At 40.6% G+C, this 27,637-nt stretch overlaps 1 protein-coding gene across 1 annotated transcript in view; it reads left to right on the top strand.

The window, feature by feature from the left end:
- Positions 1-17,654, top strand: part of minar1 (membrane integral NOTCH2 associated receptor 1) — a 30,290-nt gene extending 12,636 nt beyond the window's left edge. Inside the window, exons 3-4 of the mRNA XM_008294751.1 lie at positions 7,516-7,773; positions 17,457-17,654. Coding sequence (XP_008292973.1) covers positions 7,516-7,773; positions 17,457-17,654 — 456 coding nt within the window. The remainder of the gene's footprint in view (positions 1-7,515; positions 7,774-17,456) is intronic.
- The last annotated feature ends 9,983 nt before the right edge of the window (positions 17,655-27,637 follow it).

Raw genomic sequence — 27,637 nt, 5'->3', positions numbered from 1 at the left:
CTGCAATCAGTCACAAAGATTTTTTCAAGTCTAGGAGGAATAAAATGATCTATAGAGGCTATTATTATAATTTTCTATGTGTTTCACACAGCTGAGGCATTCATTTTGTAAGGTAATTTTTGTCCAGACTGTTGTATTTAAGAATGAATGAGAATAAGTGAACTGCCGTGGACATACCTCAACTTAGCTGTGTTGCATGTTCTAACTGAAAACACACCCTAAACCTAGTGAGAATCTGTCAAGCATTTAAAATGTGAACAAAGACAAAAAGAATCTGTAGAAGACTTTTATTAGAATCATGTCAGCAATAAAATATTACTGCATGTTCAGTGGGGTGGTTGTTTGGAAATCGTTTTTACATGTTATACTTTCTCTGGCTTTTTCATCTTAACCTTAGTTTGACTTACAGATATACTCAGTGACAATCTCTGGCTGTGACCAAAACTATAAACCCCAAGTGTTGCCATATATGCAGTAGTTTAGTGTATGTTTTGTGTTTCAGCTGCTGGCATTTATCTAAATTATAACTTGTTTATGAATAATTTATATGCAAATGTGAATCCTCAGCCTGGGAACCTCCTGTCCAGTAGCTAAGAAAAGCACTTGTGTTGTTTTTAGCGCCTTGGAATGAGGACAGGCAGCAGTTTTTTCTGACTGGATGGCACACAGAAACCAGCAGTGTAGAGCTATATCTCTTTGATTATGTGATTAGTTTCATTCACAGCCATTGTTTCCTGCACACAGTCATGCAACTTTTATTTTACAGAATATAGTGCTCATACGTTGATCCTCATACCTGAAGGTAAATTTTCTCAATGTAAGTGACTTGCATCGTGACGGAGAAGCTTTGTCAAATGTTTTTTTTTTAACTATTAGATTAATCAGTCAGAAACGTATGTTGAGCTTGGAAAATTTTCACTTTAATGAAGGTGGCTCTCTTTGAACCTGCTAGATCACCATGGTAACTAGGCTGCACAGCTAACTTGTTCCAGAGGCAGCTCTGTTCAGTGTTTGGGACTTATATCGGCTATAAGAAGCGTCTCTCTCTTTTACCAATTCATTTCCTGACCATAGTCTTTATAAGCAGTACAGATTCTCAGCTGAAGAAATGCAGTATATCTGCAAAACTGTTAAGTCATATGTTAGTAATCCCACTGGATGAAGTTGTGCAGTTACAGTACCACAAATTGTTGCCACAGGAACCGACATGCACCAAGTTGTTAATACAGAAAATCCATAAATGTGTGTGTGCTTGGTGCTGATTTGCTGCCAAGTTTGCTTAACATTGCTGGTTATGCAGCTAATAGAACAAAGATTTAAATATATATATATATTTTATCTATTGGTATTTACCACATAGAACAGTTAATTAATAATAGCAATTTTACTTTGATTTGACCAAAAAACGAAGCAATTTCAATGCATCCTTTATTATGGGACAGTGTTGGACCTGAATGTACTTCTTGAGAATTAAATTTAAAAATCACAAAGTTTAAAGTTTCAGAGCTCTAATGTACAGCTGTCACATTAGAAATAAGCAGCTGCACTGAGAGTCACTGAGAGATTAAAATAAATACACTAACTTACACCAGTAACAATTTTCTACCAACATTCCTGTCTTGCAGCATTTACAGTGGCAACGCTCTTCAGTGTAGTCTGTTTTTATATTCTTTATAGCTCCTGTTCCTGGTGAAGAAAGACTAAGTTAACAGAAAGATAACCGCCATCATGATACCCATTATCTCTGACTGGGGTTTTAGGTTTTGTTGAGCCAGCAACAGAAGAAAAGCCTGACTATGACAAACGTGCTTCGTAGCACAGCCCCATGCTTGGTCCATAAAAAACTGTAAGATTGATAACAACACAGCTTGTATTCAGTGACAGTGCCAATATAATTGTCATCTGAAATAATGCCAGTGTGCCTCACATCAATAATCATGTGCCCCGGTTTTTCAGACATTGTTGGAACTGCAAAGAGGGACAGGCCTTAATTTGCTCAATACTGCCACCACAAATGTTTACCATTAAAAGTCCTCTGAGGAACTCTAAATGAAGCCATTTTTGTAGTCACATAGTTGCTGGCTGTACTGTATATATGAAAGACACCACATTGATGAACGGAATATAACATCAAATGAATCGTACTTAAACAACCATTTGCAAAGACCACATACAGTAAACCGAGTCTGAAACAAATCCAATTGCAAACTATTTGAGACAGAGTCAAGACTTTAGTGCTCCAGAAATGGACATTACACCTATACAATAATTTATTAAGAAAACAGGGAAGCATGGAGGAAACTTTAAGCTTGCATTGTCTGGAGAACATGGGAAATAATGTAGTGTATTTGCAGAAGTGTAGACAAGCTGTGTGAGCACAGAACCATACAATCACATAAGCAGAATGGTATACACTCTTGCACAATGTGTGCTACACTTAAGCTTCACAATCTCTACCACCTTCTTATTTTATATATTATTCTATTGTTTTGAAAGAGGGTTCTTTATAATGCCTAATTGTTAAAATTGTTAGTGCACAGCCTTGAGGAACATTCACTTTGCATCTCACTGCACATACTGTATGAGCATGTGACAAATAAAAACTCTTGAATCTTGTATACATTCAGTGATATGGTTAAGATTAGAAAAGTGTGCAGTTTGTTAATTTAGAAAAAAGCAAACCTAAACCTAAAAAATGTTACACACCAGACTCCAGTGCCCTTTTAAATAGAACACACTACGTTTTACATAGACACTGAATGTTGGCTTTGGATGTCAGTCATGTGACATTGTTCATCACAAAGGTACATCAAATATATCAGTATATCAGGAAAGCAAGTCAGTGGTTTATTATATGATAGTAGAGGAGCATTAACCTGTCTTTTTGGCTCATTATTTTGATAGTTCTTTTATGATTTGGCTCACCTTTTCTGTCTCAGTGTCAGGGTAACCGAGGAATGTGGAAAAGAAATGGAAAAAAACCTAGATAATGAAGGCTGGGACTCAGCTGCAGCTTCTTTGCCAATGGACTGTAGCATCAACATGCCCACCAGCTGTAACGCCATGACGAGTCTGCTATTTAGGGCGCTCTCAGAACCACAGTTTGGCCTGTTTACATCGCTCTGAATCAGGAGATCCACTCCTTATTTTATTGTGTGTACACATAAATTTGACAATTCCAAAATTTAAATATATATTTAAAAAACTCCATGCATCCTCCATGTTTGCTGAGACAGCTTGTCACACTCTGTGTGAGGTTCCTTGTTGAGTGAAAATGTGAATGTCAGCTTTCCTGAACCTGCATTTTAAAATCTTAATCAATGTCTCAGCAAGCACCATCTTACATTTAACTTCCCTGTTATTGACAGTTTTAGTCCAACAGATTGCTTTCAAAAGAGTGCCATTAAGAGGCTGAAAATGTATAGGGTCCTCTTTAGACTTTCCCTATTTAAATGTTCATAATAATTTGCTACTAATTGCTGCTTTGCTTATAATTATAGCAGAGTCGTGCAAACTCCCCTTGATTTTAAAAATTATTACAGCACATCTTTATCATATTATTTGCCCTGACTATAGCACATTATTTCACTTTACATATTGCCTCCAAATTCAGAGTTATAGTGCCTATAAAAGAAATTCACCCCCACTGGAAGTTTTCCCCTTTTATTGCTTTTCATTGTGAATCATGCTCAATTTAATTTGGCTTTTTGAACAGTAATTTATAAAGAAAACTGTTTCATGTCAAAGTGAAGACAGATTTAAATTAGAAATCATAAATAAATGACAGTGTAAGTGTTTACCCCCTTTAAAGTCACTCATGATTCAACACAGGTGCAGCTAATTTGTGCTAGAAGTCACACAAATAGTGAAATGGTGATAATCTGAGGGCAGTGAATGCGTCTCCAGTGATTGAAGTATAAAGACACCTGTATCTGGAAGGTCCTGTCACTAGAGAATCAGTACTCCTGGTTATAACTACTCCGTGATAAAAAATCCTCACTGGAGGACAGTTAAATTGACCTTTAAGATATTCAAGGAATATTGCACAGGTGTAAATCATTTTTAGGGCAGGCTGTCCGTAAAAACTGAGTGACCGTGCAAGAAAGAGACTCGTGACGGAGGCCACCAAGGCACCTATGACTCCTCTGAAGGAGTTACAAGCTTCTGTGGCTAAGATGGGAGGACTGTGCACACAACTATTTAATGTTTTTCTGAGTAGTTTAGGCATTATGGGAGAGTGGCAAAGAAAGAAGTCCCTGCTAAAAAAAAAATGTCAGTTTGATGGAAGGCATGTGGGAGACTCTGAAGTCAACTAAAAGAAGATGTTTGGGTCTGATAAGTACAAAATGTAGCTTTTTAGCAGTCTGACTAGATTGTCTTTGGCTGACACCAAACACTGCAGTCATCATAAACATGCAGTTTCTCTCAAATAAAACAGTCAGTTACCTGCAGTTTCCAGTGATAAAACTTAGATTCACCAAAAATATGACGAATAAACACAGAACAGTACATTAGTACCATGACAACATCAGCCAAAGCATGATGAGAACTGCAGGGGCAAAACTAATGATATTGTCATAACAAAAGGAAGCTAAAAGAAAAAAAGACAACACAGAAAGAACAAATGATATTTTAATTTATGTAGATTATGTAAAGCCTTGATATTTGCCTTCCTGGCTCTGACCTTGTCACTCTCCAGAAGGAAACACCAAGCTCAGCACAACAGGGAGTGGGAAGTGATGATAACCCTCCCACCCCTCCCACAGTTTGTCAAAAGCCTAAGCAGTGTGCTGCTTATGTGCAAGTTGAAGACATTTCTGAGTAGACTAGCTTATCCTGAAAATGAAATATGATATGCAGGTTAGGATGCAAATATTTTTCAGATCTTTATCAGCCAATGGCAAAAAGAATAAAAATGGGCAAAGAGAGAGTTATTGAATAAATGTAGGTGCTTTGAGCGTTTTCCACACAGACCGTACTGGCAAACAACTGCAGCTGAACTCAGTTGGAAATAGTCAGTTCTACCACCCTTTGTCCCTCCATTGTTGAACCAGATCCAGACCTAATATACACCCCTACTGACATGAAGCTTGGTCCAATTCCAAACCACCAGTGAGAGTGTTTGTTTATTCACTTCTCGATTTGCACCATTGGTACATTATAAATGGTCAGCAGCTACACAAGGCTTAGTCTGAAGTTAAATCTGTTCCACAAGATGTATCCTAATCTATGTTCAAAATTCAAAAGGGCTTTATTGTCATTTAAACCACATACAGCTGTACAGTACACAGTGAAATGAGACAGTGTTTCCCAGATCCAGAGCTAAGGTGGTAGTGCAATTAATCCAGTGCAAAAAAAAAGATAAGATAAAATAGAATAACATAAAATAAAATAAAATAGAATAGAATAAAACAAAATAAAATAGAAATATGGAAACAGGTAGTGCAAACATGTACAATTTGAACACGGGGCAATACAACACAACACAGACAGTAACAACACAATGGATGTAGTGCGTATGTGTGTGTGTGTGTTTTTGTTTGTGTGTTACTCCAGTCCTTGAATATTTAGCAGTCTTATGGCTTGAGGGATGAAGCTCTTGCACAGTCGGGCCATGCAGACCCACATGCTTTTGAACGTCTTGCCAGACGGCAGGAGTGTAAAGAGTTTGTGTGAAGGGTGTGTTGAGTCCTTCACAATGCTGGTGGCCTTTCGGGTGCAGCTTGTGGTGTAAATGTCCTTGATGGAGGGATGAGACACTCCAATGATTTTTCCTGCTGTCCTCACTATCCTCTGGAGGATCTTGCAGTCCGAGACAGTGCAGTTTCCAAACCAGGTAGTGGTTAGTAGTAATAGTCCCTCTGTAAAATATTGTCAGGATAAGGGGTGGGAGGTGGGCTTTTCTCAGCCTCCGCAGGAAGTAGAGGCGCTGCTGGACTTTCTTTGCTATGGAGCTGGCGTTGAGGGACCAAGTGAAGGACTTTGCTGGTGGACACCAAGGAATTTGGTGCTCTGGACGATCTTCACAGTGGAACCATTGATGGTCAGTGGAGCATGTTCCCTTTTTCCACTCCTGAAGTCCACAACCGTCTCTTTAGTCTTGTTGACATTCAGAGACAGGTTGTTGACTCGGCACCAGTCCGTTAGCAGCTGCACCTCCTCTGTGTAGGCTGACTCGTCGTTCCTGCTGATGAGACCCACCACGGTCGTGTCGTCAGCGAACTTTATGATGTGGTTGAACTATGCGTGGCTGCACTGTCATGAGTCAGCAGAGTGAACAGCATTGGACTGAGCACATACTTCATTGTGATGGGTGTGAGTGCAACGGGGCGATAGTCATTCAGGCAGGACACTGATGACTTCTTTGGCATGGGGATGAATGTGGTGGCTTTGAAGCATGTTGGAACAATGGAGGTGCTTAGGGAGGTGTTGAAGATGTCTGTGAGAACATCCACCAGCTGATCTGCACACTCCCTGAGCACAATGTACAGGACAGGACAAGAAATAACTCACTGTAGGTCATATCCTGATGACCTGCCCATCTATCTTGTCGCCACTTAAACATTTCAGGACACTGTCGTATTCAACCATTTACTTTACGATGACGTGTGTTTGGATATGGTGGTGAGTGATGCTCTGTAACAATCTGTGTAAGCATGACACAGACAGTCCCTGATATCACAAACCAAGCAGAGCCTGAGATTCACAACACTGAAAGGAAAACATTTCGAAGAGTGAAAACAAGGAATCCAGCTTATCAGCTCTTGTCCGTCTGGTGGCAGAGTGAGTTGTCCACTAATCACAAGGTTTGATTTCTGGCCCCTCTATGTGCTGAAGTGTCATTGGGCAAGACTCTGAACCTCAAGTGCATGGTAGCTCTGCCACCATTGGTGTTTGAATGGAGAAACACATTGTAAAGTAGAACCAAGCAGGAGTAGCAGAAATGAAACCTAGCTCAGGCACTGTTTGAAAGTGGAACATTTACCTTTTACAGATCTATAGAGATTGGTGCAGGAGCAATGTAATGAGCACAGAGCAGGCAGAATGCTGCCTTGGTTGTAAAGCTTGCTTAGTGGGTGGGCTGGACTGGATTGGACTAAAAAGGGGCTTGTGAGTACTCTGACTGCCTGCCTGTCTGAAGTACCGCATAGCTGCTTATTATGTTGCATGTTACTAATGGTGGTACACATCACTGAACTCTTCATGTGTTCATTCCTGTATACTAGGTTCAGAAAGCTGTCTGCCTCCATTTGCCTCACAAATCTGCACAGTAGCAGCAGTCTCTCCCCAGGTATTTACATCAGCAGTCTGAGGATATTAAAAAAAAACAAAAAAACTCTGCCCTGTGATACACACTTTCTTCTATAGCTTACAGATTATTCTATCTGGGGCGGAAGTTTTAAAAGTCTTTGCAAACTACAGAAATGAAGCCCACAAGGTTTTACTAAGTGCAATGCTGGAAACATTCCTGGTGATTTTTCTGTCCTCTCATCCTTTCTCCTTTTCCAGGCAGAGCGAGAGCGTCAATATCAGCTCCCCCAGGTGCAACGTCCCCCAAAACCACCAAAGGAGTCCTACCTGGTTGAACAAGTTTTTTCACCGCACCCCTTCACTCCCACCATCAAGGCCCATGTGAAAGGCAGCCCCCTGTACACTGATCTGAGGCTCACCAGCCTTTCAGATGGCAAGCGCTGTCAACCATCCTGGACCATTGAGGAGTATAAACGCAAGCCAGGAGAGAAGGGAAAGCAGCTTACAGCTCTGGACCTGCAGGTACGAGACTCTGCAGACTTTACAGGACAGGAGTGAACATAGTTGTGACTGAACTTATATATTTAAACACCATTCATTTATAACTGTTGTTGTGCATTCTTTGCTTTATAAATCTTATTCTCTGAGCATTCAAAAGAAGCTGAGTGAGGCCTGACCAGTAACGTAATGAAAGATATCTTTAGTAGAACTCAACTGCATTTCAATAAAGTGCTACAATGAGGCTTTTTAAAGGTGACCCTAAGCAGGGTTGTGGTCTAGTACAGCAGTCAACAGCCACTGGGCATGCCATTTTTGTTCAGTTCAGTTCACTTAAGTTTCAAAGTTTGCTTTTGATTAAAACAATCATTCAGAGAGACATGCAGGGGAACTGTAGGATATGACATAAAGGTTAACTAACAAGATGTGATAAATAACTTAAATGAGAAGTGAGAGGTTGTGTCGAAAGGTTCATGTAGTGTGTCCATACTATATAATAAAAACTAAACTGTTAAATATTATGCAAATTGGTGATTTTGAATCAGTCAAAACTACATTAGCAATTAACAAGTCAGGCTGGAGGGCTTACGAGTATTTGAATATTAACCAGATACAATGACAGTAAGAGCTGGTAAATCTCACACACCTGGTTTATCTGTGTGAGATCACGCTGTACTTGAAACAGGGAATGGATAGCCATGATGAACTTGACAGTGAAAACAGGGTTTGACTATTTTATTTGTTTGACAAAGGTTTTCTGTTCCAGCTGTGACAGTCAAGTCATTTTCTGACTTGCTACAAAAGCTGTGCATTTGTTTAGCTCTATATTCATGTCTTTGCCATTTTTTTTTAAACCACTGTATCACTTATACACCTGCATATACAAATGTAAACTCCATCCTATTGTTGACTGTTACATGTGATCTGTAAGTGTTCATAGATACAGGACAAGTTTCCTCACAAGTGTGTGGTTAGCACAGACATACACACGGACAAAATTGTTGGTACCCCTTGGTTAATGAAAGAAAAACCCACAATGGTCACAGAAATTACTTGAATCTGACAAAAGTAATAATAAATAAAAATTCTATAAAAATGAACCAATGAAAATCAGACGTTGCTTTTGAACTATGGTTCAACAGAATTATTTTAAAAAATAAACTCCTGAAACAGGGCTGGACAAAAATGATGGTACCCTTAACTTAATATTTTGTTGCACAACCTTTTAAGGCAATCACTGCAATCAAATGATTTCTGTAACTGTCAATGAGACTTCTGCACCTCTCAGCAGGTGTTCTGGTCCACTCCTCATGAGCAGACTGCTCTGGTTGTCTCAGGTTTGAAGGATGCCTTCTCCAGACAGCATGTTTCAGCTCCTTTCACAGATGTTCAATAGGATTTAGATCACGGCTATAAGAAGGCCACGTCAGAATAGTTCAATTTTTTCCTCTTAGCCATTCCTGGGTGTTTTTAGCTGTGTTTTGGGTCATTATCCTGTTGCTAGACCCATGACCTGCGACTGAGACCAAGCTTTCTGACACTGGGCAGCACATTTCTCTCTAGAATACATTGATAGTCTTGAGATTTCATTGTACCCTGTGCCAGATACAGCAAAGCAGCCCCAGAACATAACAGAGCCTCCTCCATGTTTCACAGTAGGGACACTGTTCTTTTCTTGATATGCTTCATTTTTGCATCTGTGAACATAGAGCTGATGTGCCTTGCCAAAAAGTTCCAGTTTTGTCTCGTCTGTCCATAGAACATTCTCCCAGAAGCTTTGTGGCTTGTCAACATGCAGTTTGGTAAATTCCAGTCCGATTTTTTTATGATTTATTTTCAACAATGGTGTCCTCCTTGGTCGTCTCCCATGAAGTCCACTTTGGCTCAAACACCGACGGATGGTGCGATCTGACACTGACCTACCTTGACCTTGGAGTTCACCTTTAATGTCTTTAGAGGTTGTTCTGGGCTCTTTTTTCGTATTATCCGTCTCTTCGATTTGCCATAAATTTTCCTCCTGTGGCCACGTCCAAGGAGGTTGGCTACAGTCCCATGGATCTTAAATTTCTGAATAATATGTGCAACTGCAGTCACAGGAACGTCAAGCTGCTTGGAGATGGTCTTATAACCTTTACCTTTAACATGCTTGTCTATAAATTTGTTTCTACTCTCCTGAGACAACTCTCTCCTTGGCTTCCTCTGGTCCATGTTTAGTGTGGTACACACCATGTCACCAAACAGCACAGTAACTACTTGTAACCCTATAAATAGGCCGGTTGACTGATTACAAGTTTGTAGACACCTGTGATGCTAATTAGAGGACACATCTTGATTGAACATGTCCCTATGGTCACATTATTTTTAGTCTTTTCTAGGAGTACCATTATTTTTTGTCTAGGCCTGTTTCATGAGTTTATTTTTTTTAATAATTCTGTTAAACCACGGTTCAAAAGCAATGTCTGATTTTCACTGGTTAATTTTCATATAATTTTTATTTATTGTTACTTTTGTCAGATTCAAGTTATTTCTGTGACCCTTGTGGGTTTTTCTTTCATTAACTGAGGGGTACCAACAATTTTGTTCTCGTGTGTTTTGAAAGTCACTGTATGGCCTTCAGAGTCCCAAGATGCCTCAGAAATCAATTCCTCTCCCTTGCCTTTACTGGTTTCTTTAATGGATTCAAAACTGTTTCTCTTTGCATTTTGACATAAAATTAATTGGTTCAAAACTCAAAAAGTTGTTACTTAGTTGGAACCAAAAAATGCATTTTCCAAGGCGAACCACTATGACATCAGGAAGTGTATCCTATGTTACAAGTTGAAAAGAGAGAATATGAAGAGTTCATTTGCAAAAACAGATAACTCCAGTTTTGTAGATTTTCAGAAAACTTAATTTTTTGTTGTTTGCTTCAGATAATATCAACCAAACTGAAGCTGAGTGGATTTGACTCAGTAGAAACGACAAAAATAGAGATAACTTAAATTTGATTGATATCGTCTCAGGTAGACGATGGAAGTGGGTTTTCTGAAGGTTTGTGAAGATGAGTTATCTGTTTTTGCAAACGAACTCTTCATATGCAGTGCCCTCCGTAGATCTTTGATTACCACTCAAAACTCGTGGAAATGTAGTTCCAATAATTTTGAGTGCAACCGGTTCAAGAACCAGACCTAATTTTATATGAATGCATTTTTACACTTTAAATTTATTACTGCTGTAGGTTATGTGTTATTGTCACCTGGCTATCTCTGTCACATTTGGCAGTACTAAGCAAAATTCATCACTATATTAAAATCACACTTAACATGATACCAAAATGATAGTATTTCTACAACTGGTTTCTGATTTTATTGACACCTTACCAACCAGGTTTTTTTTTTTTACAAGAGCATCACATGCAGCTGTTGTCCATCAGGTGGTCTGTTTGCAGTGGCAATAGAATATTCAACATCATGGACAGCACAGCAGCCTTCAAGAGCCAGACGTGTACAGTAGATCAAGCACTTGTCTCCTCAGGCCTTATTTTCATGGTGGTGTAATGACAAGCACAAGCAACACACCAACTCTTTGGTATTTTCCTGACCTTGAAATAGCTTTTTCTGCCTGTCTGGCATTTTATGCCCCACACAGAAGGCTTATTGCACACTTGGTAGGAGAGGTTCAAAATGTAGGAGGTTTATCCAGATGAGTCAAAATAGAATAGAACCAAGAATAAACTTTGTCAGAACCACGTCTGTTTTTGGAACAAGAGCAAAAGCTTGGAGCAAATGCACAGCAATAATGCTTTAGATGTACTATGATGATAAATGTGTAGCCACTGATTTGAAAAATGCCTTGCCAGAGTGCAGTGCCATTACATATGTTAGTCCACCACTTACCTTAATTGAATTACTTGACCTTTTTTTAAGATTGATTTGAGAAACATTACTACACCCATCAACACATCACATCAGTCAGGCCTGTTATGCCTCCTGGCTAAAGGGACAAAGATACAACAAAACCACCCAGTGGTTAAGGCTCCAAGCTTCAAGCCCCAGCAGCACCAGGCTGCCACTCCTGGGTTATGGTATAAATATATCACATAAAATAAAAAGTAAAAGGTAAAGAAACACTGAAAGCATCCACTCTGTGAGTAAAATAGGCTGAATATTAGAGTGGCATGAGTGAGATCCTTGGGCAGTCAGATGAGCAGAAGGAAACATTAGTGACCATCGTCCTCAAAAACACAACAAAGAAAGTTTTTTGAACCACCCAAAATGGTTAATAAATCAGAAAACTCTCGACCTACAAAGCAGCTTTGATAAATTACTATCAGAGTAGTAGCTAATGGAGTAATAATAAAAAACAATGTGTGTAAAATAGGAACAATTGGAAAGTGTTAAGAAGGCCAGTAGTGGCAAGGAAGACAAAAACATACAAATATCTTCATTGATGCTGTAGGTGAGCAGTGCAGCCAGTGATACAAGGACTGTTTCTTCAGTCAAGGGTAGTTCGGGGTAGTCCCAAAAAATGTAGACCTTGTGTTCTGTGGATGTGGATTATTCCGAGTGAAAATAGAAATATGAGATGTTATAAAATGTATCCGTAGATGTACTACTGCATTTTTCTCTTCATAGTATTGGTGCAATTTTACAAACAGATATCAAAATAGCCAAATATCTGTTAGGAGTTGGCTCCTAATTTACAGGAAGTGAACCCAATAAAGGCGACTAGGGAGGTGGGTGGTAAAAAGAGTGTTTTTCATCGGGGAAGGAGTGAGGACACCAAGGAAGCAGGAGGGGGAAGTGCCGGTGCACGCTGGACTTCGTGAGGGGAGGTGAGAGGGCTTAGAGTGCTCCAGCGAGGTGCTCTAGTGCAAGAGGGGGAATCCGTGTTCCGGGGAAGAGGGTGCTCATGACGGCTAGGATCCAGTGGTGGGAAACCTGGAGGGCTGCTGCTGGTGGTTGCCTCGAGATGGCTGGGCAGGACGTCAGGCTGAGGAGGCTCTGCAGAGGATGCCGACACAAAAACGTCAGCATAGAATTAAATAACAACGAACCAGAGAACTCGAGAAGAAGTGTGGCCGATCTACCGCTCGTAGGGGAGTGAGTCCTCTGGCCATGGCCCCGCCCAGCCTGAAAATGCAGAACAAAACTAATACACACAAGAAATACACTACCAAAATAAAGGTACCAGACTCAAATCCCAACAATATCACTCGGTAGAAGTGAACCATTACATTTTTGTTTTGTGTAGATGTATGTATATATATTTGTTTGTTCATTCATTCTTACAGTATATTAAAATACACAGAACCGTAGTGACAGCTTTCATAATGCTAGACTGGTCCTGAGCATGGCTCCTTTGTGCCTTGTAATTTTACAGTCAAAATGTGGAATCTGTGTACAACAGATTAAAGAAGAAGGAAAATCTGCTGCAAGGGCTACAGGTTAAATTTAATCTTAAGACTCTGTACCATACATTACATGCTGCTGCTGTCTGATCAGTTTGTTTATGCTGGTTAAAAGTTGTATGATTCAAGGAACTTTAGTAACTGCTTGGTGTTTGTGGAAAACTACTGATTACAGTACATTGTTGTAGTTTTTCACCCTCGCTCTCTGAACCTGTCATTGCTAACTAATACATAGACCTTATAAAAAATGGGGATATCATCCCCTTCTCACAGGAAACAAGTCTTCTATCAAGTCAGGTCTGGTATTGATTGCTTTTCCTGCTCTCCATGTCAAATATGTGGAGTCTGGAGGAAGATGACCAGCTGAGTAATTCTGGAGGTCAGCTCAGTAGAGTAGGAATTATGTGTGCAAAGCTAAAATGCAGTCACTTTCACCCAGTAGTAGGAATCCTTCACAATATATATAGTATATTGATGTTTTACCAATTCATTTACTAATTGTTATCACATTTAAGAACTGCACTGCTTTAAGTATGAGAACAAACAACACAACTGTGCAAAACTTCGAAATGTATTCAGTGACAACAGTTTTGAACACTAAATAGCTGGTTGTTTATTAGAAACCTTCAGTAGCTTAATTACTCACCACACACTGTTCTGAAAGTGTCAGTTCCAGGTCAGTGCGTCACTGTTCCACACACCCAGAGTCAGCCATGCCTGTGGCCTAGAGATCTGGCTCACTTGTGATGCACAGCGTTACAGCTTGGAATTAAATTACAGTTGACACCAGCTAGTTTTGGGACCAGATTCACATTCACACATAACATTCAGGTTATGTAAGGCAGGTTGGTAATTTGTCTGCCATATGAGATACGCACTTCTTCCTATATTGACATTGGTGCTGGATGTACATAAAGTAGGACTGTACAGTAAACATGCCCATCTTTCCATTTGTCCACCTTGCACTCCATTTTCCCACCACTTGTGAACAAGATTGCAAAAGACTTGCTCACACCTCACCTCCAAGCCTGAGGGAGCAATCCACCAGTTTCCAGCAAAGAACCATGGCCTCAGACTTGGAGGTATTCACCCCTCATTTTAGTCACAGACTATCTTGACAAATTCAGCAACTCCACAAGTGTAAAGAGCTGGTCCACTGATTCACAAGCAGGATGGGCTCCGTATTGCTGTTCCTGAATCTGAGGTTCAATTATTGATCGAACCCTCCCTTCCACTACCCTGGAAAAGTGGAATAAACTTTCTGAGAGCTTATCAGGGTCTGGAGCTTTTGGCATCTTAGGACAAATCCTGCATCTTGCCACTGAGGAGCTTCTTGATTGCCTCAGAGACTTCTGCCAAGAATGTGGTTAATGTTTCCTGGAGTCTTTAGAGGCTGCCTCCTCCCCCTTTTCCACCCAGAAGAACCAGGTGCTAGTTTCGTGGTGGTGCTAGGGCCAGTGCTTAGTTGGTTCCAACCTGGCACCTCCTAAGAACCGGCTGCTTTTCCATCAGCAAGGAGCCAAGTTAGAGCCACACCATACATCACTGCATTCATAGCCGTTTACCGAAAAACGCTCGCGCCACATGGAAGTCCAGACAGGACTCCAGACTAACTTTTTTAACTGGTGCAACCAACTTTCTCATTTGTTCGCACTTCTCACCTTGTCACAGGCAAAACATATGACTTGCTGAACATTTTCTTATTGATAGACTGTACAATTTACGATGTTCCCCCGAATGCCCCACACTGCAGGCTGTGGTAGCTGCTCGGTGGCTGCGGTGCTCAGATTGTTGTGCGACCAAAAATGACTAAAAAGAGTAAACTAGGGCATTCTAATGTCAGATTTGTCCAAGATGAAACGGAGTGATTTTTTTCTCATGCGGTCTTTTCTATGAGTGGAATAAACAGCGTATGTAGGTGTGCTCCGTTTTTAATGAGAAGACCGCATTTCTGAGTGTAAATATCGCAGTAAATTGAAGTTATAAAGTACTGTTTTGCACCACTGTGGTGCTGGTTTTAAGAGCTTGGAGCCGGACCTTAGGCATTGGAAACACAAAGATCTAGTGCTAAGCTAAGCAATAGCACGGAACTATCACTGGAACCGGTTTGGTGGAAAAGAGAGGACATGTTGATCAGGTTTAGGAGCTCTGCAAATTGCTTTGTCCACCATCCAACAATATCCCTAGTCCAGGGCAGCAGCTCTGCTCCCTTGCAGAACACAACCTGGGCCAAGCCCTGCTTTCCCTTCCTAAATCACTGAATAGTTTGACTGAACTTCCCTAAAGCCAGCCAGAAGTGATTCCCCATAGCCTCCCTGAACTTCTTCCACACCTGAGTTTTTGCTCCTGTAACTGCTGCAGCTGAAGCACTCCTGGCTCCCAGTTAACTGTGTGCTGCTTCAAGAGATCTCTAGGCCTCTTTCCTCACCACCAGCGTCCACCAACACCAGTTGCTGCCTAACAGGAACTTATGACCTTCTGGTCACAGTTCCGAACAGCTGTCTCTGCAATGGTGGCTTTAAACATCTCCCTCTCAGATTACATGTCTCCAACTTCCCCAAGAACAGAAAAGGAAGTCTGAATTTTTTTATTTATTTATTTTTTTTAAGCTTGATTTTCTTTAACAAACTGACTTTCTCTCAGACTTCTTCTCTCCTGCTGAACCTGAAGGAGCTGTCTGACACAGCATTTCATTTCCTCATTTACATAGTGTTATAATAAAGAATATCAGAATGCATTCATGGAGAGAGTTTTCGTCTTCAAAAACACTGATATCCTGGCTAGATATTAAATAATCAACTAAAGACTATCTTGACATGACTGTTTTTATGCTCGTACTTTAATCATAGCAACTGGACTTGCTTGAGTTTCTTGAAGACATTTCACCTCTCATCCAAGTTAGGGTCTTTTGTGGCTAGGTGTGATCCAGAGAGTTCTTAAAAGGAAGATGAAACCACATTCACACCAAGCCACAAAAGACCCTAACAAACCCCATTGTGGCAGGGGGAGTCCTAGTGACTCGCATAATGAGTGAGGAGAGCAACAAACTCCCAGTTCAAACTGAAACTCAAGTGTAAATGGCTCCTACAGAATATAAGTATCTGGAACTCCCAAATAGTCAGTCAGAACTGATGAAGCCTCTTGGATGAGAGGTGAAACGTCTTCAAGAAACTCAAGCAAGTCCAGTCGCTACAATTAAACTACGAGGATAGCCTTGACCTGGATGACTGAGAATCTTCACAGACAGACTGCTTTTATGATTCATCTGTCATTATTGTATAGACAGGGACATCAATATCTTCATATTGTAGATTCTCAGCTCAGAACAAAGTCTGAACAGAGAGCGCAGAGAGCATGATTAGTAATTTGATGTGCTGGGACTCACATGAAAATGGGAAATTAGAAAGAACCTTGTATTATGTTTTTGTATTTGGTTGCATTAACGGCAAGTCAAGGGCGGTTGTACTGACTCTTCTCATCCCTCTGCTGATTCCTTTTATTAGCACACAGTCAGACTCTTCGCTCTGTTTGGCATTTTGAAATGCTCAGATATTGCGATTGTCCATGTAGATTCTTGTTAATCCAAAGAGTGTCAGCTTTCATTCATCCTTTTTTAGTTATTCTTCACTTTATTTCCAGAAATGAAGAAGTCTCTTGGATGAGAGACAGTAAAAAACAGTGAACAGTAAAGAAGTTCAGAATTTCTGGTAATCACTAAGAGGACAGGTGGAGTTTGTGGATTACTGACAAGCAACTGCTGCCAACAGCTGCACATTAAAGCACATGTATATTAAATGATACATACCAAATCAAAATACCTATAAATTGGTATTAAATTGTTGTTAATTTGCAGCAAGGTATTGTACAGTGATTACGATCTAAAACAAAAAAAATCAGTTGTAGCACAAGCCTTCCTAATAAAAGAAACAAACAAGTGACATACAAATGCTGTAATTTCTTTTAACTCATGTTAACATTTTGAAACTTGTACGCAACAAGGCAGCTCAGTGCTCTGTGGTGTTCTTTATGTTTGCTGTGGTTCAACTCTGATACTTGAATAGACCTAATAAAAGCATACAAAGGAGACATGCAGAGGCGCATAAGAAAACTCCAGAACACCTGCCTCTGAAGTAGACCCCTGGCTGTGTTTTGTTTCCTGGTTCCCCCAGTCAAAATGCTGGTAAAGGTCAAGTTCTTGAGCACTGTTGAAATATTGAAATCAGTATCTGTACTCTAACTGTATTTCTTCATAGTCAAATGGAAAACTTTTCTGAGACATGTGCATTCTCTTATTTATTGTTTCTGTTTGTTTAATCAGACCCAGGAGTCCCTTAATCCCAACAACCTGGAGTACTGGATGGAGGACATCTACACACCAGGCTATGATTCACTGCTCAAGAGGAAAGAGGCAGAATTCAGGAGGGCTAAGGTGTGTAAGATTGGAGCACTGATTGCAGCTGCTACCTGCACTGTAATCCTCGTCATTGTTGTACCAATTTGCACCATGAAATCATGAGAGTATCGGGATGGAGTGGCCCTAAACAACGGATAATACACCTTTACTCCTGGCCTTTTTTGTTAACTGGGTAACATGTTGGGACTCTTCACTTTGAGGTATTTTGTTTTAATGCAGTATTTACTTCTGGTGGTCTCTCTTGCCAATATAAAAATGATTACCTTAGCTATTGTATTAATTCAGCAAGTGCATAATATATACTGTATATCTATACATTTAATAGTTATAGTTCATTGTGTTATTATAAACTGTTAAAGACAGTTGGAAGATTATTGATTTAACTCTCTGTCTTTACTGTGGCAGATGGTCACAGAAATAAATTGGATTTATTATTTTGACCAACATACAGTGACGTATGACATTGTATATATTTTTATTTTTCGTATAATTACTGTACAGTGTATTTTGATCAAAGTTATTTTTGATGAATTGTCTGGTTGAATGTAAAATTTATCTTTATCAATAACAGCAAGCATTTTGAGTAGTGAAATTTGTGCTACGCATTTTTCTAAATAGAAATATCTAAGTCCTATAGTGAAAGTAGACGTAAACTTGTACATAGAATGCAGACACAGTATGACTGTACAGCCAAACTGAATGTACTGATAAAAACTCACTTGGAAAGAAATGACTTGAGAATTAACTTGAATGTTGCTGCTCTTGCCTCCTTTTTCTGAAATGTAAGCAGGCAGCAGTGCATACCTGCTCCTCTTAATGAAACAGTGGCTTTGTTCATTTCTTTTCAAGTGTTTGCTTAAAAAATACTTGAATTTCTAAATCACTGTTCTCGCTAGCCAGGTTTACCTGAGAAAATTTCATAGGCTTAGCACCATTGATTAAACCACCTTTCTGCACTGCTCAAACTACAGAGAAAAATATTGTGCTCACATTAGGTTTGTCCATCCATTTATTGCTGCAGTTCCCAGAGATTCATTAACTCCAAGGAGGTAACCTGATAGCCATGTTGTTAAAATGCATATCACATAGGTGCAGATTCCCTGAGCAGCGAGTTCCTGGTTTAAATCCTGGCTAGCGAGATCATTTGCTGCATGTCCTACCCCTGCACTGTTTCCCTACATTTCTCCACTGCCCCTATCAAAAAAAACCCCTCATTAGTCAAACTAGCCTACCCATTGTTATTCCCATTTAATTGCCACACAACCCCAAGTTCAGCCTCTTTATTCAATCAGCTGTTATTATCTTTGTCTTTATTGAGCTGGTGATGTGTTGAACATAATTGAGCCTGAAGAGTCATTATCAAATGACTAGATACAAGATGCAGGCTCCGGCTAGTATGAAAGTGGTGTCCATAATGACTACTAAGACAGCTTCCTTTAGATGAGATTTTAAAACTATCCGTATTCCAAACATATGATAAATAAAAATAATGTACAAATTAAACACATGCCAATTCATAGCATATGCCTTTCAATAAAACATGATTTAAAGATTATAGAAAACGGAAGGCGGAACAAATATACAGAAGAAATGTTTTTTTTGTTTTGTTTTGGAGCCGCCATTGCCTCGCAGCAAGAAGGTCGCTGGTTCGCGTCCTGGTGAGGACACCCGGGATCTTTCTGCGTGGAGTTTGCATGTTCTCCTCGTGCAGCGTGGGTTCTCTCTGGGTTCTCCGCCTTCCTCCCACACAGTCCAAAAACATGCTGAGGTTAATTGGTGATTCTAAATTGTCCGTAGGTGTGAATGTGAGTGTGTTTGTCTGTCTGTCTCTAAGTGTAGCCCTGTGATAGACTGGTGAACTGTCCAGGGTGTATAGATAATGGATGGGTCACAAAATTCACAAGGCTTTTCAGTGCTTGTGTTTGGTATATGAGAACTTCCAACAGACAGCTTTAGCTTACTGCCTGACATCCCAGGGTTGTTTTACTTCTGTCACTGATCAGGATATCAGTTTAATTCCCCCTACTTAATCTCCTGTACTGGTTTAGATTCTAAGTTTAAACTATATCCACTGACTAACTGTAATGATGAGAGTGAACCCAACTGTAAGCAGAGAGCCTCTGTTTTTGTGTTCCTTTTTCTCTTATGGTTAACCATCCACCCCATTGGATTGCCTTCAGCACTGGAAACGTGAGCTGCAGCACACCGTCAGAGTATGTAAATAGTTTCAGATTAGAGGCACACTGTGAGAGCAGGTGTTAAATGGAACATTACTATAATAAAAACTCATTGTTCGACTGTTAATGAATCTGTGTCTTTCATGTTGCTGAACTGCATTCATTTGAAATACCTGAAAATAGTCCCCCACTGTGGGAAGACGTTGTAAACCTGGGGAAATGATCCAACAGTGTGTTGTCAATATAGTGATCAAAAAAACTCCTAAACATCTTTATTTGTCTTTCAGTACTGCTGGCTGCTGTTTTAATGCTGCGGTAACAAGCAGCAAGGAAGGGTAGATAGTCAACCTCCAGCAAAAAAAGTTACACACAATTGCAGTGAACTGGATAGAAAGGAGAGGGTAAACCATACAGCTGTTGGTGGTTGCCATTCTAGAGTTGTCCCAAACATTTCACATAGCTGTAGAGCAGGAATTGACTGAGATGCAAGTAGTGAAATTCCTGGTGTGCGTCTGATGCCGTTGCATATACAACATACCATAACTTTATTATGGATGGTGTTATTATGGAAGTCATTGTGAGAAATGCTGCAGGGTCTCTTGTGTCTCCATAAACCATTAGAGTTGTTGATGACGTGAATGTGTCTGCTGGTAGTTCTGAATAATTTGGTGTTTTGTTTTTTTTTCTTAATATTGTCATCCCAGGTTCATGCCTGTTTAACAAACATGCAGAAGTGCAAAAAATAAGTAGTTTATTTTGACGCTTTAGCCCTTATGCTATGGGATATACTTTGTCTAGAGACTAATTTGATTTCATTTGGAAATTAAATTAAGCTCTTCCTTCCTGGAGGTGCCTGTGTCTGAACCAGAATATATCTGATGTAAAAATGCAACCAAAGCTATCTTTTCAAGGGTGCAAACCATGACGCATTAACTGAAAAAACTGCTTAGTGCTACTACAACTAAAATAGATGTAACATTTGTTTTTCTTCATTCGTTTGCCCTCAAATTTGGGGGAGTTGCAGCTGAGAAATTGGATAACATTTCAGCTACGTCAGTGTCTACTGATTCCTTGTAACACTGCAGTGAAGCTCTACTTGATGCAGGATCAGGAGAGTTTCTGACCTGATTTCAATATGCAAATCTGATGTTAACTTTGCAAATCTGGCTAGCAGATGTCTATATGATTTAGGGACTGAGATGTGAACAGGAACAAGCAAGGCCACTGAACTTTATGGATGTGTATATTTACTACTACAAACCCATAACAGTACAAAAACTACAAAACTATGAAAAAAAAACACAATATACAGAGTGAAGCACCTTGGACTGATCAACAAGAAATGTTTTAAAGGAGTTTTTTTTTTTTTTTTTTACATATTTGTTAACCAAGGATATAGATAGATAGATAGATAGATAGATAGATAGATAGATAGATAGATAGATAGATAGATTATTTATGCCCTTGAGGTACCTCACACATTACATACAGATAGATAAGAAACAACGTACTAAAGAGCATGCAATTGTCGTGCAAATTGTTCTGTTCAAAGAAACAGCAGCAAGGTGCCTATTCTACTGGTGTTTACAGAAATGTTCAAAAAATTGTTACTATTTACAATAAGATGCAAATGGTGGTATATACAATCAAATAGAGCAGTGGTCCCCAACCACCGGGCCTCGGACTGGTACTGGGCCGTGGGTCACCAGGCTGCACAGAAAGAATACAAATATTTTATTGGTTTATTTTGTTTCTATCAGAGTTTGCAGGGTGTTTTATTTTGAAAAATGACTAGCTCGTCTTCCCATAACTTCCAGCTGTGCTTGTTTCCCGCACTTGTCTCACTCAGTTTTCATGCCTGGCCGTTAAAATCTATTCTAACCACTGCCAAAATGAATTTTTAAAAAAACAAACTTTTCTGGAGAATTTCTTTGAAAAGAGGTGCTGAGACGGAAGAAAAAGTGAATACTTGTTTTGCAATAAAAAGTAATTTGATTCGACGATTGACGCTTTTTTAATAGAAAAAACTATTGTTATTTGTTATGTGCACAATGACTAGTCTGTAGAAAATCGTTTTGCTTGAAACAGGTCCGTGGTGCAAAAAAGGTTGGAGACCGCTGAAATAGTGTTCAGAGAGTACAGAATACAATAAAATATTAATAAGTACACAGTGCAATGTGACAAATCGAACTAATAATATTGCGTATAGAGAAGGGATGTGGTGCATGGGTCCTGGCTTGATTATTGGTTGACTGCACAGTGGAAATGTGTCATTGGAATGTAGCAGCCAACAGTTCAGGTCATGAGCCACTGCCCTTGACCAAGGTGTTATCGTGCCTGATGGCAGTGGGGACAAAGGACCTTCAGAACCGTTCAGTCCTGCAGCGCAGTGAGATGAGCCACTGACTGGTAGAGCTATGTAGCTTTTTCTTGAAGGATTTTAGTCTTCTGAGGAAGAACTGCCGACTCTGTCCCTTCCAAAACATGGCATCTCTGTTTGTGGAGCAGTCCAGTTTGTTATCAACGTGCAAACCCAGATATTTGTTTGCACCACTTTAATGTCGTCCCCTGTGATACTGAGAGGCTGTAGCAGGGGAAGTCCACGACATTCTCCTTGGTCTTGGAGATGTTCAGCAGAAGGCAGTTCATAGCAGTCAGTGAAGGTTGCCATCGGGGTCCTGGACTCACCTTCCTGCCCATTCTTGATTCATGCCAAAATATCTGTATCATCAGAGAATTTCTTAATGTGGCAGGACCCAGATGTACTTAAAGTTCGCTGTGTACAGACTTAACTGGAATGGAGCCAGAACAGTCCCTTGTGGGGCCCCAGTGTTGCTCACCACTGTCCCAGAGACACAGTTCCCCAGCACGACGAACTGTGGTCAGCCTGTAAGATAGTCCGTAATCCAGGATGTGAGGCAGGAATCAACCCCCATTGTGCCAAGCTTGTTTCAAAGTATTAGGGGTTGAATTTTATTGTAAGCGCATGAGAAGTTGAAGAACATGATCCTCACATATCCACCTGGTTCATACAAATGAGAATAGGCCCAGTGAAGCATGTCGAGGACTGCTTCATCCACTCTAACATTCTCCTAGTATGCAAACTGCAGGGAGTCAAGTGAATGTGCAACCTGTCATTTTAGAAAGCGGACCAGAAGCAGATGCTCCAGTGTCTTCATGAGGTGTGTAGTCATGTCCCTGGACCGGACACACTACTTTGGGCACTGGTACAAGACAAGATGATTGCTCCACAGAACCGGATCCCTAACAGTCCAGCGACTCAGATTGAAGATCCTCTGGAGTAACTCGGCCAGTTGAGCAGCACAGTCGTCAGACACAAACCATCTGGACGTGCTGCTTTGCCAGGACGCAGCTTCTTGAGGCCCACAGCTACTTCCTCTGTTGTGAGGGACATTGATGGGGGCGGTGTGAGGGGAGAAGCAGCTGTGGTGCCAGGGGTGAGGCAGGGTGGAGAAGGTGATGAGGAGGGAGAGGATGGTGGAAGGGAGAGGGTGATGAGAGGGAGGGAGTCATGCAGACTGGGGGAACTGGTGAGAGAAAGTAGGTGAGGCAGTGTGAGGAGGGTGATCGGGGATGGGGCTATGTGACTGAAGAGAGGGGGTGAGGCAGTGTGAAAGAGGTGATGCAGGAGACGGGGTGAAGTGGTGTGGTGATGGAGGACAGCGGGTGAGGGGATGTGGAAGAGGTGATAGAGGAGAAGGGGTGAGGTGGTGTGGGGGGAGGCTGCTGGAGGAAGAGAGCGTGTGATGTGGTGTGGGTGAGGTGACGGAGGAGAGTTGGTGGGGCAGTATCAGGAGTGTGGGAGAGGGTGAGAGAGGGTGCAGGAGGTGATGGAGGAGAAGGGGTAAGGTGTTATGGAGGAGGTGCTCGGGGAGAGGAGGTAAGGTGGTGTAAGCGAGGCGGTGGAAGGGACAGAGTAAGGCAGGTTAGGAAAAGGTTGTTTATACTCTGCGCATTCCTGACTGAGGAACTGGGGGCTCAGAAGCCAGACAACTAAGTCCCACTACACAGTCTCTCGTTTCTCTGAAGGTTTTAAATGTCATGCTCTTTGGCAGGGAAAAGACTGCTGTTTCACTGAACAGTGGTTTCTCTAGGTTGAAATTTTGCATTCCAAAATGGATCTCAATCCTCATCTGGTACCTTGTCTTGATCACAGATATAGCAAAGGACTGAAGTGTTCTGTGGCAGGAGGCGCTAAAGCCAGCTTGAAAGCTGCCATTGTGGAGACCAAAAAGAAAACGGCACAACACCATCTCAAGTCATCAGTAAAGACAACCTTAGCCCATGATGTTATTCTCATGTGGCCACTTCCAGACTGAACTTTGAGCCACAACCCCACAAGGCCCTTTATGGCTTAGGGTTGTCCTGCTCTCAAATTACAAGGGTTCTATCACAGATATTTTATGCTGTTTATGCAGACTTTGCATAAGTTTGAATTTCTGGAGACTTTGAGTGAACAACTTAAGTTCATTGTGTTGTGATGTTAAACAGAGGGTTCCAGGATGCAGGAGAATCCTGGAGGCACGAACCTAAAGTTTTTGTATAACTACAAACACGTAGCTCAGTGATGATTCATAGCCAGATGTGTTGTTGTTTATTCTTCTAGACTAGAGGATGAATTCATAATATGCATTCCCTTAAGTGCCATGGCCTTAAAGAAATTTGAAAATGTGAAATTAATAGTCCTAAATGTATAGATTAGGTATAAAACATGTTTTGACGTTAAGGTAACGTGACATGTCCCATTCCTATTTGTTTGCAGCCTCTCACACTTGGTCACTTACCAGGTGATGTCAGTGCAGTCTGTGAAGCTTTAATGATTAGGTCTTAGAGTGAAGATAGGGATCGGACCACTGAGTCTGGGAAACACTGCCATGGAAATGAATGTGTCTTGCCTTTGCATCTCCTGGAACAATAAAAAGAGAACACCCCAAAGAGCTGCTCCAGATGTATGTCTTTAATGAAAAGAAGCACAGCAGACTGTGTCACATGTCATCTGAGACTTGTGTGGGATCTTATGAATTTCTTAACTCTGGGTATGCAATGCTCCACAACTCCTTTAATTCTTAGAGAATATATCTCAGCTATAACCTTCAGCAAAGCAATTTATCAACCTACAGGGTTCAATTGCTACATTACCAGCCACATGAATGATAGAGCAGTGTGCACTTTATGTCTTCTCTCTCTCCTTTTCTTTCTCAGTCTTCTCCACCACGTCAGCTCAGAAGTGGTATTCAATTTAAATGCAACATGCTGTGTAATGTCTGTGCACCGCTGCCATTTCTATTCAGGTTCTTGCAATGCTACACTGGAGAAGCTCATGGTGTTCCATCTTTATTAATGTGTCTTGCCACTAATTTGGTTCTCCTGCAGCGCTGCCACCCACCCTCTCACTTCTCCTCCTATTGCGAGTTATCTGAATCAAAAGGCTGTGACCTTTCTGAATCATTAAGACTTCCTGTGAGCCTGTTTTATGGCTCATCAGACTGTGCAATACAGGGATCACTTTCCCTCTCACCACACTTGACTGAATGGTTATGGTTTCCTTGCTGCTGGAGATTCTTTTGTAACAAGCTCCGATGGGTAATGTCAAAATGAACATTTATCTTTGAGAGGCTATAGTTCTCCAAAGATGTTTTCCTTCCAGAGTTAATTAATGAGGCTTGTTGGTGATAAAATCATCAGTGTTGCTTCATTAGCCTTTTCACGTTCTTCATATGTAAACAGTAAATCATCAACTAAAATGGAGATTGGAAGCACTTACATGGTGCCCTTCTATCGTACCAGTTAACAAAGAGCTTTACAGTTTTTGCCTCTTGCCCAGTGACATTTCAGAGTGTGGACAGGTGGACCAGGGGATTAAATCATCAACCCTACAATTAATAGACAACCCCCTCTACCATCTGATCCATAGCAGCCCCCAGAGCATTTGAAAGCAGCATTGAAGATATATTGTCTTATTGACAACATGAGAAGAGAACGCTGAGCAACATGACTGTTGAGTGCATGCAGATATTGTAATCATATACAATGTATCATAATGTACAAAATTATACAATTGATACGTGATGTATTTATATAAAATTATATTTTTAATCAAATGATACCTAATTATATTTGGTTATTTTTATATATATAACATAAAACTATATAATTTAATTCTCCAGAATTAAATAAAGTTTTGTCTCCTGTAAATCCATAAGTGTGTCAAATCTAGGTGTTGCCAGTCACTGGGTTGGATGCATTCCAGCAGATGTCTGATGGTAGGGAGAGTGGGGAGACTGGTGCACATCCTCTGTTGGTAGGAGGTCTGAGCAGAGAGGCTGCCAATGATGAGCAGTGATGTGGCCTCTTTATCCATCTCAGTCTTTGGTGACCTGTACCTAGCAGAAGGCTTTACGACAATAGATTAAAAAATGGACTCACTTATCAGTATAGTATTCTTAGTAATGCCGCCATGTCCTTGGCAACACTGCCATCTCATGTGTGGGCCAGAGGGTCACATGAATGTGCATGTTTGTTTGTCAACATGGTGGAAATTACCACAGAAAAAAGCTGAATTTAGTCTTGTTCTTTGGCTGTTTCTACACTGAAGCAGCCAAAAATTAGATCAAAGCTGGAGTGCTCAGTTTAGGTGCAGCTGAAAAATCTTCACAATAACACAATGTTGCATTATCTCTGACATTATCAAACACTGCCTGCGTGGCTGCTTCAGTGTTTGGAGCCATGTCAGGGATTAAGTAACACTGGGACATTGAAAACTCTCTGTTCTGTGCTCCAATACCACTTTTACATTTTTAGCTTCTGTTGCCATCAGTGGTACAAGTGTAAAAAAAATTGCTAGCTTAGGGAAAATTAGTAAAATATAAGAATAAAAATAAGGAGTGATATGTGGACAGCTGTAGTTCAGATGGTCGTGCAGGTTGTCCTTTAATCACAAAGCTGGCAGTTCGATCCCCTCCATATGCTGAAGTGTTCCTGGACAAGACACTGTACACCAAATTCCTCCCAATGGCAGGTGAGCGCCTTCCTTTGCCACCATTGGTGTGTGTGAATCGGAAACGTTGTAAAATGCTTTGAATCCCACTATGGTGGAAAAGCACTATGTAAGTGCAGACCATTTATCATGTAATGTCTTTAGATTTTGTATATATTTAAACATAAAGCAGAATTATCACCTTTTTAAACAATGGTAGCAAAAGCTGAGATTGTACACATTCATTGAAGTAGAACACTTGAAACACAACTTTACCCCATTCTTCTTTCAAAGCTGCTCAGGCTCTGTCAGGTTGCACAGGAGTCGTGAGTGAACTGCCATTTTCAAGTCCAGCCACAAATTGGGTTGAGATCTGGCTCTGACTCAACCCCTCCAGAACAATCACCTTGTTGTCTTTAAACTACTTCTTTGTAGCTTTGGCTGTATGCTTTAGGTCATTGTCCTGCTGGAGAAAAAAATTCTACCAAATTACAGTTCACTCGCAGACTGCATCAGGTTGTCCTCCAGTATTTCCTGTTCTTCATTCTGTATTGCATTCATCTTACCCTCTACCTTGGCGGGCCTTCAAGGCCCTGCTGCAGAGAAGCATCCTCACATCATGATGCTTAAGCTTGAATACTCCTTCAGAGGAGTCATAGGGGTCTTAGCAGCCTCCCTCACTCGTCTCTTTTCTTGTATGGTCGCAGTTTTGATGATGGCCTGCTCAAGGCAGATTTACATGTGACATATTCTATCCAGTTTTTAATAATGGATTTAACTGTACTTCAAGGGATATTCAGGGACTTCAAATTTTTTCTTGTATCCATCCCTAGTTTATGCTATTTCCATAACTTTTTCACAGAGTGGTTTGTAGTGTTTTTTGCTGTCATGGTGTAGTCATACCCAGGAGA

Source organism: Stegastes partitus, unplaced genomic scaffold, assembly GCF_000690725.1.
Source record: "Stegastes partitus isolate 25-593 unplaced genomic scaffold, Stegastes_partitus-1.0.2 Scaffold991, whole genome shotgun sequence".
NCBI lineage: Eukaryota > Metazoa > Chordata > Actinopteri > Pomacentridae > Stegastes > Stegastes partitus.
This window is presented reverse-complemented; position numbering and strand designations above follow the sequence as displayed.